This window comes from Epinephelus fuscoguttatus, linkage group LG9, assembly GCF_011397635.1.
Source record: "Epinephelus fuscoguttatus linkage group LG9, E.fuscoguttatus.final_Chr_v1".
Taxonomy (NCBI): Eukaryota; Metazoa; Chordata; class Actinopteri; order Perciformes; family Serranidae; genus Epinephelus; species Epinephelus fuscoguttatus.
In genome coordinates, this window is record NC_064760.1 from 32,110,603 (window position 1) to 32,126,264 (window position 15,662).

General features: G+C 40.4%; 1 protein-coding gene across 1 annotated transcript; it reads right to left on the reverse strand.

The window, feature by feature from the left end:
* Positions 1-3,104: 3,104 nt before the first annotated feature.
* On the reverse strand, positions 3,105-11,809 carry zgc:165573 (cysteine-rich and transmembrane domain-containing protein 1). Its single transcript, XM_049586204.1, has 3 exons — positions 11,655-11,809; positions 7,303-7,625; positions 3,105-4,189 (listed from the first exon to the last, which is right to left on the reverse strand). Exons 2-3 carry the CDS (start codon positions 7,604-7,606, stop codon positions 4,086-4,088), a joined length of 408 nt encoding a protein of 135 aa, XP_049442161.1. The 5' UTR covers positions 7,607-7,625; positions 11,655-11,809; the 3' UTR covers positions 3,105-4,085.
* Positions 11,810-15,662: the final 3,853 nt, after the last annotated feature.

Genomic DNA, 15,662 nt, shown 5'->3' on the forward strand with positions numbered 1-15,662 from the left:
CATTTGAATGGCATACATTAACATTGGTTGCATTTCAAAGCAATCTTTGGAGTGTTGTTGGTATACCGCGAGAAGAAAAAAAAAAGCTCTATTGATTGAAACAGGTCATTCTTTTCCTTCTTTATTAATAGTGCTGCGGCTTCAGATGCCTTGGATATTCTGAACTGAAAGAAATGAATACGTAAGTGACATTGATGTCTTGATGGCATTCCAGTAACACCCACACACAACTACTGTACCACCTCTTTTCAAACACGTTGCTTAGTTTTCTGAACACACACACACACATACACGTAGGGGCTAATATTTTCGACACTGACTGGTCATCGATTCTGATGTGCTTTTAAGTAGCCATTACAATTACGCCTGTTAACTCCAAGTGCTTACAGATAAGCCTTCATTTTCTATTGAATCAGAGATGCCTCATCCCCTCTCAGCCGTGTAAGAAGTGGTATTTTTATAACAACTATGAATTACATGGCTACAGTGCATTCAAAAAGCATTCAGACCACTCCGCTTTTTTTTTTTTTTCCCCAGTAAAATGCTGAAATCATTCAAATTCATTTTCACTCAAACTCCCATTTTTCACAGCTTTAAGTTAAAGATCTAAGACGTTCGTGCAAGGAACTGGGATGTTTTCAGCTCCCAGGAATTGTGTAAAGATTCTTGCAACGTAACGGTAGTGCATTGTCATGCTGCTAAATGAGGTCACGGTAGCAGACAAATGGGTCTTAAGATGTCGTAAAGGGTGAGTGGTTTCAGACAATCTTACAGGTGAAGACCCTGGACGTGGAGATCCTGAGCTGGTGTGGTTACATACGGTCTGCAGTTGTGAGGCTGGTTGGATGTACTGCCAAATTCACAGAAGACGACAGAACAGAGGCTTATGGTGGTGAAATGAATATTCTGTTCTCAGGCAACAGCTCTAGTAGATATTCCTGCAGTCAGCATGCCAATGGCAAACTTCCTTGTAACTTGTGACATCTGTGGCATTGTGTTGTGCAATCAAACTGCACACTGTAGAGTGGCATTTTATTGTGACCATGCCAAGGCAAACCTGTGTAGTAATAATGCTGTTTAATCAGCATCTTGATATGCCACGCCCGTCAGATGGATGGATTATCTTGGAAAAAAACAACTTGCTAACAGATTTAAACACATTTGCGACCAACATTTGAGAGAAATGTCTTTTGTGTGCATAAAAAAGTCTTAGATCTTTAACTTAAAACTGTGAAAAACAGGATTTTAGAGTTAAAAAGGGGGAAAAGAACATAAATATTATTACAATGACATAGGTATTCAGACCCTTTGCTATGACAGCTGAAATTTAGCTCAGGACCTTCAGTTTCTCTTGCTCATCTCTGAGATGTTTCTACACCAAGTCTGGAGTCCGCCTTCAGTCACTTCAGTTGACTGGACAGGATTTGGGAAGGCACACGCCTGTCCATATAAAAGGCCTCACAGCTGACAATCAACATTGGAGCCAAGCCGTGAGCTTGAAGGAACTGCCTGCACAGCTCAGGGACACGACAGGTTTTTCTCACAGCAGACATTTTGGCTTGTTGATGGAGGAAAAGCACAGGTGTTACAGATAACACCGACGATGGCTCTATTCAAGTGTCCCAGTGAGACAGACAGTGAGACTGAAATCAAAGCAGCTAAATGCAATAACAATAATTTTATTATTATTAATGTTATCTATACCTGTGCTTTTCCTACTGTGATGAGTCAAAATGTCTGCTGTGAGGCCTCCAGGGGAAGGAGGGAGGATGGGAAGGTCATGGGAGGAGAGGCCGGGAAGGATGTGAAGAGGGGTAAAAACTTGTATGTATATTATGATAATATTCATATATATTCACGAAAAAAAGTCTAACATGAAACAGGCCTATTGTGTCAGCACACATCCGGGGAAGGCTACAAAAATATTAGCCTTGACAGTTTTGGTCTCACAGCTTAGCTTTTGGCTGCAGCAGGAAGCTTTTTTTCAGGATAACAGCTCTAAAACCAACTGCACACTACCAGGGAAAACCAAAATGTGGTGCTGTCCTGTATAGAGTTTTACTTACATAAAACTAAGTATCAGCAACAAAAAGTACTTCAGAAATGAAAAGTATTCATTATGCAGAATGACCCCTGTTCATGTTCACATCTAAGCAGTAACTTTAGTATTTAATTCTTCATGTTGGTGGATAAATTTATAGCAATACATCATATTTTATAAAACGATCCTTTCATTTTGTTTGTAAAATGTAATCTGAAAAGTATCAGTCTAAAAAATAATTCCCTCATTCAACTTAAAAAAAAATTAAGGTAACAATTTGCATGCATCTTTTTAAGTAGTTCCCACTCTGACATTATTCATTAATCCTACAAGTCTTTAATATTCAGATTAAACTCAAGTTAAATTAGTACAACCCACATAATTTGCTTTCACCATGGAAAAACTATTAATTAGGTTGAACCAATTTAATATTTATCTAAAACTTGTGGTGATATTTAGTGGTAGAATTATTTTATTTAATATATTCTAATTTATTAATTTTGATTCCATCCAACTTAAAAATGCAACCAAAAAAAAAAAACCTGACTAAAATATGTTAATTTATGCTGGAGAAACTTAATTATTTTAAGTGTTATCCACTAACCTCATCAACCATTTTTTTTAGTTTAACTAGTAATTCTACTTGTAGGATAAATGTAGTATAGTAAAAAGTATAATATTCCCCATCTTAATTGTAGCAAATAGCATAATATTAAATCACTCAAGTGAAGTACAAGTAAATGTACTTAGTTAGTTGTCACCACTGCCTTTGTGCAGTAGAAATCCATCCACATCCTGTACTTTATTCTCTTGTCAGTTTTAAAACTGTACCTGGTTTTAAGTTTTACTTGGCTTGGCTTTAGTGAAACATATTGCTAACACATCAGGCAGGCAGCCATGTTGCAACCAACATCCTGCACTAGCAGCTGTGTTATAAATAGTTGAATGGATCGGGCCAGGCCCCGGCAGCTACAGTATACTGATCTGTACTCCCTTCTCTTTTTTACCCTCCCTCACACACACAGACTGCAATCCCCCCCAAAAATACACAAACGACAAAGTCTTCCATTTCATGGGAATAAGTTATTTTAATGCAAGTTTCTCATCCAAAGCAAAAAAAGGCATCTGACAGGTCATTTGGTTTCTTGTGTAATCAATCACAACTTTTTTTTTTTTTTTTTTCAGATTTTCAGTTTTATCTCCAAGGTATGTAATAAAAATAACATTGGAATATTTTTTTCTCATATCAAGATTACCATGAAAAAAAAACTGTGGCCATCGACTGTAACAGTAATCAAACATAAATCAGTGTCATCTTTAAAAATGCATTCCACTTATTGATTCCACCTGAAGACATTAACGTCAGCAAAAACAGCTTCTGTGCAAATGAAAGGGATATATTTCAAGCATCAGCTTTTTAAGAGCGCCCTGTGGCTCATTAACAGCCGGGGTCTGGGTGGCCTTTGGGTTATAGGGGAGGGTCTGGGGTAAGGGGGTTGCCTTTGGCGATGGGAAGTAGCACGGCTGTAAAGGAGGGTTAGGGAAGGTTGGAGATGGTTAACAGGGCAGGCAGGAGTAGTATCTTACAGAGGTAATCGTCATAAAGTGCCAAAGAGCCTCACACTAGATGAGCCTGAGATCCAAGTATACTGTTTGTGTGTGTGTGTGTGTGTGTGTGTGTGTGTGTGCGCGCGTCTGTGCCTGTGGTGTATTGGTGTAAGATTACAGCGAAGAGCCTGAAATTCAGGTTATGTTTAGAAGCTCAGTTACAAGCTGCTACAGAGTAGCCCCTGGACAGAGTCAGTCAGTCAGCGCTGAGGACTTCTTGTCAAGGTAGAGTAAATGGCTCCGGACAGAGACTTCCATATGGGATCGAGGCTTTTATTTATAGACGAGGGAAAAGACTTGTAGAGGAAATGGAGGAGGTGGTTTTAAGGGAGTGCACGGTTTAAGGCAGATTTGGGGTAGGGGAGGAGGGTGGTTGGGGCCTGAGGCACAGAAATAGGGGGCAAGGGGGTAATGGGGGTGAACAGTTGGGGAGTAGTTATGTCAGCATGTCCCAGAGACAGCAGCAACACAGAGCTGTCCAGCAGGCTGTCAGGCATGTGTCTCCTGTGTCGTCTCTTCTCCTGTCCTCCACCACATACACTGGAGTGTAAAAAAAAAAAAGAGGGACAGAGAAGCGCAGGAAGAAAGAAAAGGGTCGAGAAGGTGGTATAGAAGAGAAGGGAAAAGAATGGCAGACAATTTAAAGAAAGCAATTAGTGATTCCTTTTCTGGAATTGCATGAAACCCAGAGATAATTCATCGTCAAGTCTTCAGCGGTGAGCTCAAGTGTAACCATGCCCGCTCTGATTTTCCTCTAATTACATTCATCATGGGAGGCACGTCACCATGGTAATACCATAGCAGCCCAGAGCCATGATCAGACAGCGTTACAGTTGAGTAACATTGGCACTGCTTTGAGGTATCATTAAACCAATGAAATGAGAGCTTTCAGAACTCCACACCTCCGTGCTCCCAACGAGGCATTTCCCTTTAACTTCACATGTACAGTAGTGGCTTTACTCCGCCTTCAGTCAATACATCTGAATAAATCGTGAAAGGATTGTTACCCATATGTGAAGTTTACCATCTGTTCCACACACACGATGAAAAACCAAGTCAAACAAAGGGCCTGAATGAATACATCTCCCCTTCTGTGTTTGTGATTAATCATTCATGTGGAAGGAAACAGTCATCCAGCTTTTAACAACCAGGTGCAGTGGCTCATGACATAGGTGAGTGTGTTACCACGGTGACCAGCTCCTGGTCAAAAGATTAAGTGAAGCTAGCTGATCACTTATCACACTGAACTCTGATAATGATATGACTGGTTAATAATTGGCCACTACTAAATAATGAATGTCTCCAGTGAGATAAGTCGAAGCAGGGATCTTGATAGCAGAACACTCTCCTTTGATCAGCCAGAAAAGGCTTATCTTAAATCAGTTACACGAGCAGTAACACCTCGCTGCGCGCTTTAATACATAAAGGTGTTAACTGTGTTCTCTGGAAGCTCCGCTGTTCTCTTTGCATATTCATTCTGAATATTTTACCACACCATGTGTGCTTTTTGTTTCACAGCTTGTGCTACACTCCGTTCTGGATGCTCAGTTGGGAGGTGCTACTGCACTGACACACCTTTTATCTTAAACCTGGCTTGACTTCACAGTTTTTATCCTTAATTTGCCTACTCTACATGCAGGTGCTGCGTTTTTGCAGTACTAGTTGCTGAAACAATTCATTCATCAATCAATCAGTCAACAGACAGAAAATGAATGGGCAACTTTTTTGATAATTGATTTAACATTTAAGTTGTTGTTTTTTTGTGCAGAAACATTTGGTGGTTCCAGCACCTCAGCTGTGAGGATTTTCTTCTTGTCCTTGTTTCACAGTACAGTGAAGTGAATATCTTTGTGTGTCTGCAACTTCAACACATCTTGGGCATTTATCACAAATTTTAGATGTTTTATTAACCAAATGAATCATAAATTAGCCTCACCTAGAAAAATAAATGGCAGATTAACTGATCATGGAAATACTAGGATTTTTATTACCAGTAGAGATTTTCACTTGTTGTAGTTAAATAACATTATTGTGTCTCTGTTTTATTAAAGTATTAAAAGACCCTGAAGCCAAAGCAGCTAGATGATATTCAACCATCATTAATTTTATTATTTATACCTGTGCTTTTCCTACTATGTCTTCTATAAAAAAGGCTTTATAGGGACAATATAGACAGACTGCGACAACCTGCAAGGCATGGGTCATGAGACCAACAGACAGACATAGGTGTGGATAGGCTAATTTAAGGTTTTGAGAAATTGTTGATTTAAACAATGCAAAAATGTTATAAATATCCAATATTCATTATACTGTATCATTATGAATATTCATACAAACATAATGACTTGTTCAGATTTTTTTAACAACAAGTAAGGATCCCTCCGATATAGATTACTTTTCTATTTCTGTTGCAGAGCAAAAGACTTCCACCTCCGCTGCTCAGACTGTCTTGCTGATAAAATATCAGATACACAGCAAGACAGCAAATGTGAGTCATCAATAACTATTAAATGTTGACTGCAATTTACTCAGTAATATCTCACATAACAACACGATCGAACCCAAACTCAGTTTGGTCTAGTCTCTATTAGATCAGTGGTTCTCATATGATGTGCCGTGATGCCAGTGCAGGTGAGCCGCAGGATTTTGTGATAACCACACATTATTATTGCAATATTCAACTAGGCCTACACAAATAGTTATGAATGAATTTTAATTGACTCTATCAGCATGTTGTGTGCACCCATTTCCTGACAAAGAAGCAAACTAGCTAAAAAACTGTAATTTAATTGAATTTAATTTAAAAACCTTTGCAGGGAGCCTCACTGTGTGTGCGTGGGAATTATAAGTGTGTGACACATCAAAAGCCCTGATTGGCAGCCAGTGTGAGGGATGATAACATTTAAAAGGAGAAAGCAGTGAGTGGGACAATGGATCTCTTTATTGTACGGAGTAAATTACAACAAAGCACCAGGGAAGACGACCTACCACCGAAAGAAAAGAAAAAACTGTCAGTAGGCAGTATCACAAAAGCTACCTGTCTTATTTTTATTGTCTTATGTTGTGATAAGAGTGATAACAGGCATGTTGAAGCTATTGTGCACAGATGTAATTACAAGTGTGCCTTGAGATTTCGGCTCCCGTTTGGTGTGTCTTGGGCACAAAAAGTTCAACAACACTGTAATAGCTCAAACAGCCATAAGTGATCACCTGCTGGTAAACATGCTAGCACATTAGCTTGCCTCTCCTTGCTAGGTGTAGCGGCCTGTTGAGACTCTTCTGATGCAGCTCTACTCTTAGTCAAAAAAATAAATAAAATTTTAAGTGAACTGTTTATCTGAGATGAAAAGGTGACACTGTAAAAAATGTGACAAAAATTTTTGAGCAATTTTTGCTCAAAAATAAAGTATTTGGTCAAATGAAGAGCCTCTTTCTATTTGTGATTTTTGGCTACCTGACACTATATTTTGAAAAGCCTGCATTCAATACAGCAAACCCTTTCACAGTTCTATGACTTAACTATTCCCTGTCAGCACTTTGTCCTTTAGGATAGCACTGCTCATATCACCACTGGCCCTCCAACCATTCTGTTCTGACACTGTTATGAATACCGTACATACGTGCATCAATCTCTGACGTGTGTTATTGCTCACCTGTGTTTTTGGGAGCTTCCCCATACATGGGTCCAGGAGGGGGTCCCCCCTGCCAGCCGAACTGTGGATTTGGTTGTCCAGCGTACCCATAGGGAGGCTGTCCTGGGCCAGGATAAGGACCTCCAGGGCCCATTGGTCCGGCAGGGTAGTTAGGGTAAGATGGATTAGGCTGCTCCATGTTCACAGGATATCCCTGTGGAGGATAACCCTGGGGTGGGTAGCCTTGGGGAGGTGGGCCCTGGGCTGGGTAGCCTGGAGCAGTGGGGCCACTGCCTGGGTATGGAGGGGGCTGCTCAAAATTCATCTTTGGGTCGAACAATCACCTGAATAACAAGAAAATATGAGAGATGGTGTTAAATAGTGACACTTTACTCATTTTAATAAGTCTGCTGAGTAAACACTACAGTAAACACACGTGGAGGATGAATTTTGTATTTAACAATGACAGTACTGATGTGCAATGAGGAGAATACAAGTTGAGTGCCCAAGTTGCGTACTAGAAATTAGTTACTGGTTTTCCTCTATTTATGCAGATATGGGCTGTACAATTAAAAAAAATTCATACTTTAAATACGCTCATACATAAGTATTCACATGTACAGCTTATCTGTCTGATTCTTTATTGATTCCCAATCAATTTTTCTGTGCGGAAAAATGTGTTTTTAGCCTCAGTGCAACTGTTTTATCATCTTTGAGTCTGAACACAGTGTAGATGAAATGAGAGAATGTTTGGATAAAACTTATTTTCATTTAGATTTTCTTAGTCATAGAAAAAATCTGCTATGCCTGCCTGCATGGTTCTAATGTTATTACAACACAGGATATTTACCCATTGTTACTGACACGCTGCTCAGTTGGGAAGCAGTATTAACCATCAGAAAGCATGCTGGCACTGATAAAAAGCAAATGATAAAATCTGAGGCATATGATTCCAATGGATCAAACAATTTGGAACCGGTTTTTGATTCCCATCCCTGATATATAACACCGTTAAGCTCAAACAACAATCTATCATCACGGTTTGCAGTTATCATTATATTTATGTGAATGCACCTTAAGTCTATTTCAAGATCAGAGAAATGTGTGGTATTGTATGGACCACAGAGAAATGTAAATGAGTGTCTGTGCATGTGTGTGTGTCTGTGCGTGTGTGTGTGTGTGTGTGTGTGTGTGTGTGTGTGTGTGTGTGTGTGTGTGTAATTCAGCCTCTAGAGTCACATTAGACAATGAATTCCTCTGAGTCCTGATATAAGAACAGAACATTTTCAGGCAGGCACAGAAATGATGCAACTGTCTCCCAGAACAGAAAGCACACAGCATATAGCTGATCCTTAATCCCTCAACTCATCACCTGCATGCAGGTTCCTGTCTTTGCAGTCTCATATAGCAAACAACCATGGTCTCCACAGCCACACAGGAAAGACAAGCACTGCATATTATTTTTCTTGCTTGCTGAGGTTGTCTTATGAGTCAATAGTCAATCACAACCCACATCAGCCCTACCAGAGATAAGCACCATTTTCTTCCTGTTCACACACAGACTTAACAAATGGAGGAGTCAGCTTCACAGTGTACAGGGTAAGGCTAATCAAACGAACTGTGGGAGAAAGACAGTGCAGTGACCAGACAGGCCTGTACTGGTTGTACTTCGCACTTTCTCTTTACTCAGAAACACAGACACACAAACATGAAAGGTGACATGTCGAACGATCAACATCACACATTCGTAGTTTCCGTGTGATGTGTGAGATGAACAGAACACTAGGGGATTAAAGATTTTCATTCTGTCGCCTGTTCAGGAACCGTCTTCATCTCTAGGCTGTTTAGAATAAATGTTTGTGATCAGCTTGGAGTCTTAAGGTTATTTGTTCCGCTCTAGACCTCGTGAGAAGGAAATGCATTTCCCAACCTCTCACTAATAGCTTCTGATAAGGCAGATCCGGGTCCATCACAACCCTCATGCTTGCCTTCATCACTGGATTTGATCATGTAGAACAGCCATAACAAAGGAGGGTGGGCCAGATGGAAAACTGCATCTCTGCTAGGCCTCCCAGGATTCCTCTGTCAAGTTGTATATGTACACTATAAACATGTAAATAGCACTCCAACTCCTCTCTGCTCAGCTTCTTCAGCCACATGCAATCTACTGCCTATAACAAAGCAATGCAGTAGCTGTAAACTGAAATGCGTCAAGAGGCACATCTCAAATTGGTAGACACCAATGCCTTTATCTGTACAGGAAGAAACAACACTATATTTATTAGGTCCAAAGTATAACAACTGGTTTTAATCTCTTTGATTACCTAATTTGGTAATAATTTAACAACCAGGTTCAAGGATGGCTCCTAGTTGGAGTATACCTAATAATAAGAGTGCATTTGTCAACACCATGACAGTGTAACATTAAATAGACCCAAGGGGAAATAGAAGAAATACAACTGTTAATCTTGTATTAAGTCACAATTACTACATCATCAGCAGTAAGCTTCTCTGTGCAGTGCTTTTCAAAAGATGGCTGGACATTTCACTACCTGAATGTGTTCTTAAAGCTGCTGACAGATGGCAAGGCCTCTGTAACTATGGTTACCATGCTCCAGGAGGAACAGAATGATCCCTGATGGCTTGTTTTTGTTGTACCTTAAGGCAGCAAGGACTAGTAAAATAACACAATTATCAGATCTCTCTCTCTCTCTCTCTCTCTCTCTCTCTCTCTCCCTGTTAACAGTGAAGCTTCTTTGATGGCTGTTGCATCTTTGTTCCACCGCATAAGTCATTCACATAAGTCACAAGAGTGTTACATTACTGGCTAAAGGTTGAGAAAGGGCTTCTTTCAAAGGGACCTTACCGATAATCAGTAATCTGACACCACTAAGAATGTCTACAGCATCAAAGTTCACCTTGTAGGACACGTTGGCCTTTATTGTACCCATATAAATCTGCACCAGTCCTTGGTATCAGATTAAGTAACGATGACAAGTGATTCACAGGTCTGTCATATGTAGGCTTGCACAGTTTGCATGTGTGTTTACTGTATGACTAAGTGCATGTTCATTTGCATGTTTGTCATTTGTTTTTCCTGTTGGACTGCAAGAATAAAAGAGTGAGCTCATATAATGTTTCCACAACAGAATCATGATGATATTATCAGGTAAAGACACACAGACAGTGCACCTGAGATGTCTCTGAATCCATTAATCCCTCCGACAATGGCATTGTATATATTATCAAAGGAGTAAACAGGCGAAGCCAGTTCACTAACATATGTTACTTTAATGGCAGCCTTCCACAATGTACAATGGGTGGAAGTTGTTAACTTCCATCAAAACAATACCTCTGTAGAGCAGGACAAAGGAGGCAATTGATCGAACAAATCTAAACTCTGTAAACCAGGTCAGAGCTGCCAGCATTAGTGGCTGTAGTTAAACTGATATATAGTAAATGCCAAGTGTAATGATCTGAGAGGATACTGTGAGAATGTGCTTTTATTAAAATGGTTCCCTTTTTTATGCAGAAGTTCACAAAGAAAACGTGTATAGTACTAATGAAATTGACCATGTGATGCCATCTTTAACTTCATTTCAGTTACTTATTGTCATTACACAACACAGGGTTGCACAACTAAAATGCAGCTGTATTCCCTTTATCCTACACAAGAAAAAAAAACTGTGTTGACACAAAAATATGGCCTAAACAGGCAAAGCTGAGGCACAAGACTGTGCTGGCCTGATACACAAAAAGAGCTTCATTTTCCTGAGACTGTGCCTCTTACACAGGCCGTGTTACATAGCAGCTCTGTAGCCTGGCAGCCTGTGTTTACCTTCTCTCCATCTAGAGACACCACTGGACTGAAGGGTGTATGTAAGACACCCCATTGGACCTAATTAGGAAGAATCAGAACCACAGCTTTCTCACACAAACACACACGAAGGAAAACATATGGACCGAGCTAAGTCACGACAGACTGACAGAACAACGAATATTTCCGTTACAATAACCAAAGTCTTTGTTGCTATACACTAAGGTGACATTTAGCCGCGTTACATTAATTTAAGTTCGACTATTAAGCTAGTTTATTAGCTAAATATTACCATACTAGCTTAATGTAGCCAAGCTAACAGTCCACTCATATCAGTGGTATTGTGTACTGTGGAAGTCTTAGTATATTTTAACGTACATTTTAGTTAGGTTATTAATATGTTGTTTAAGAAATATTATAAATTATTAGCATAGGTCGGACAGAAGTTGCACCTGCAGGCCACAACCCACAGTTTCAGTTCTCCAGCCCCCTAAGTTCATGATGACTACGCTCCTAACAACACAATAACCGTGAGGGTACCGGTTGGACCACCTACCTGTGAATAAATAGTATCCTCCTATGTTGTTTAAAGCAGCACTGTCGGTGTAGAAAAGAAACTCCCTCTGTCTTTAGTGTTTACTATGTTTATTTTTTTACCGCAATGAGCGACCCTCTTCTGTCCAGAGATCCAGTGAGTGCGTATCGCGTTTGCGGGACGTGACGTCATTTGAAGGGTACGGCACGGGGAGTGCTCGTGGGCAACAAAGGACGGGATTGGCCGCTGCGGCAGTCGCTGCTGGTGGCGTCCAATCACAGGGCAGAGCGATGACCAGAGGGACGTCAGGGGAAAAAGCAGTGACTCCTGGTCATCTGACTAGATAAAAGATTAAATGGGCCTACATCACCGAGTCGGTGACGACATAAGTGCGGGAGGGGAGAAGACAGCCAAGGTGGGTGACTAATAAAAATTAATCATTGATTCGTGACCTAGTTGCCTTGGAATTTGATTGTAATAAGCTTATGGAAACTTACAGCTCTTAGACGTTTTTAAAAAAACATGAGGTATTATGTTATATTAATTAATATAATTATGTATATATATAAATGAACAAACATTTTGAAGCTCTTTTATTTAAATACATCATTGTGTTTAATGCACCTGTTTGGCTAAGGTGCATTACTGCGTTTCCTCCAGCAGATGTCAGACTACTACCAGTCTATTCTTCTCTGAGGCGCAGGTTGTTGTTTCTTGCACTATAATGAACAGGCTGTTGACTCTTCTTATGTGGGCTAATATATGTGCCAATGTCTTTGCTTTATTTTTCTTTTGGTAAATGTAATTATTAGCATCACATGCCACTCAGATTAAGGCCCTCCAGCATAAAATCAGCATATGTGGGAGCAGTTAAATTGCTTGGTTTAAACGAAATATACATTTCATCTGTATTGCTGCAAAACAAACATTTTCATCTTAAAATTCAAAGCTTCCATTTAAAGACAAGCTTACAACAAAGGGACTGAATGCCTTTAAATCAACAAAATGCTTGAGAAGAATCTGTGTTACAGTGTCCCAATACTATGCCTGTGTAGCTGTGATATGTTGTGTTAGAAGAGCAGACGATATCTGAGTGAGTCTGCTCCGTTTCTGTTATGACAAGAAAGAGTTATGGCTCCTGGGCCTCTCTGCACATGTCCAGCTTTAACTCAGTGTCAGTGTCTCTGCTCTTTTCAGGTTGGCTGTGACAAGACAGAGTGAGGCACGCGTGCGCACATGTGCAAACACATGCATTTGCAGTATCTGCTTTATTGTGAGTGCAGCACATAAAAGCCAGTGGTGGAAGAGATGTCGGGGGGCAGTGTGAGGTGGATGGGTGTTAGGTCCAGCACTGTACAGCTATCCATTGAAGGCACCCATGCACACGTACTGCACACACATACAAGGGGCGTTAGGTGAGACAGGGTTGTGAAACATCATCTCGGTTCCTTTATCTGACATGACACTACATGAGTCCAGTGTGAACATAGTGGCATACCAGCAGCCAGCCGGCTTTACAGCTGCCATTGACAGAGCTTAAAAGGAATCGGTCTTTCTGTTCTGCAAGGTGATACCAGACCGTGTAGCAACATGTGATACCAGCTTGCACAGTATGTTTGTACAATAGCTGGCCTAAAACAATAGACAGAGTTGTAGGCCAGGGGTGCTCCCGAGAAAGACCTGACCTGACCTGACCTTTGACATATACACACACTAAGCTATATTTACAGCTGGTACAAACTAAGTCATGCATGGAAAACATGTTGGTGAAAGGTACTGTTACTGGTGACACATTAGGCAATAGCCTTGCAGTAGCTGTCAAAAGACTGATCTGAGACCATTCTGTGAGACATATCAGAGATTCTGCAAGGAGCAGCAAAGGAATGTTTAGCTCTATCATAAGATTGAGCCCAATACATGGTCACAAAAAATATTCTACAGTGTCACTCTATGCAATCTGTTTTATTGTGAGCATGGCCAAGGTTTGCTCTCAATGTGGGTTTAGTTCTCTAAGGACAATTTAAAAGTTTTGTGAAAGTGTTTCTTGTAATTTTCTACACTTTAAGACCTTTATGTAGTCCTATGTTGCAAACCTTGTCCACAGGAGCTAGAATGATTAAACCAGTGATGACATACACTGTATTTGTCTGTGAATCTGGTGTAATCCAACACAGTGAAATCAAATCTGAGACACAAGCTGCTAATAAAGTGCAGCACATCTAGGAATACAATATCGTCTACTCAACAAAAGTCACTCTTAAAAACTTCATTCTTGCAATGTGTCTGCGTGACTGTAGTGTACATTTGAAATTGAGTACGTGGGTCCATGCATACACAAACATGCAGTCTGGCTCAGTCCTCATCCCCACCCTGACATGATAGATGTGACTGAGCAGGCCGTGTGTGTGAGTGTCTGTTTACATCGTCACCCGGGCAATTCAGCCCAAGCTTGTACCCACGGCTTCAGCAGGAGCAGCTGACAAAAATAGAGCCTCGTCCGCCTGCCGACTCTACCCACCCCTCTTAGGGGGAAAGTGGAGGGGGAGCGGAGGGCTGAGGGAGGGGGATGGAGATGAAAAGGGGGAATAGTTTGTCTATGGTAAAGGCCAATAGAGCAAGAGTTCATTGAAACTTAGAGGGAAGGCATGGGGTGGTCAGGAGCGAAGTTGTTTACAGTGGTGCGAGGCAGAAATAATCCAAAACAACATTTTGTGGATGTATGGCAGTCAAACCATTGACTGGTTCTCTACAAGCCAAGATTAAGCATTTCAAATAATGAGCAAGCAGAACCTTTTGTCACAATTATACACTTTTGGTCACTATTTGGCTTTAATGTTGTGTGATGCCGTTAAATAGCACTAAATACTTTATTTTTTTTGTGAAATTATGACAAATATAACCTCAGAAATATATGGAATTACTTTGTCATGCTCACAGTATAACAATATGGGGGTTTGCACAACGCAGCACATTTCTAGACAATAAAATAAACCTTGTCAAATGCCAGTTTGCACACACTTTTGGCCCTAGCTCAGTAATGGCTAATATACCTTGTCTAGCAAGTTACTGGCAAGCTTATGTGTCACTGTCACATGCCCAGTGAAAAACGTGCCAGCAAGGATCTCCCATTTTGAGCACAGGAACTTCTGCAACCACTGCTGCAGAGGGACATAATCCCATGTATCAGTTTGGAATTATTGACAATGACCAATGGCAAATTACCGTATGTGGCATGTGTGTTTTTGCTGCTGCTGTTTACATTCCTCCTGACGTGAATTCATACAAGAATGTTACTGTTTTTGTTTCTTGTAATAAAGAGACTACAACTGCATTTTGTTGTACCTTGTGTACAATGACAATAAATGACACAGTATCTACGGCGCAGAGAGAGTGGCTTTCATACTACTGTGCAGATGTGTGAGGGATTTTGCATACGTTTGAGAGTTTTTGACCCAAGTGAACAAACTTTAAACCTGTAATCACAATGATACGTGTGCATTTGTGCCCTTTACATCTAGCCAGTCAAAAGCCCCTTAAGCTTATGATTTACCCCATGTTGATTTAGTTTTTAATCATTTGGTTTTATAAGGTCAGAAGGCCAGTTGTTGAGGATGAGGGAATTTGTTGTTAGTTCTAATCATGCTACTGGAGGTGTAGTAGAAATCAAATCAAATGTCTATGTATAAATCTATATACACCTGTGGCATATAACAGCTCTCACCCCTTTTAATCTGCACATAAAAACTGTGTTTGTACACTGGTGCCCATCCCAGAATGACACAGGATGACTATATCAGGTGTACCAGTTAATGTGCATTTAGATAAAATAACCCACTCCTCACCATGTGTCACCAAAAACATTTGAGTATCGTTTTCAGTTTCATACCTCCCCCTCTGCCAGATAGGAAATCCCTCAAAACTACACAACAAGAGCATGTGGCATTTTTCACAGTCACCTGTCCTTGTTCTCACGTGCAACCTAGTGCAAACACACACAAACTTGTTCAAACAGTGCATGCAGGTCAATCA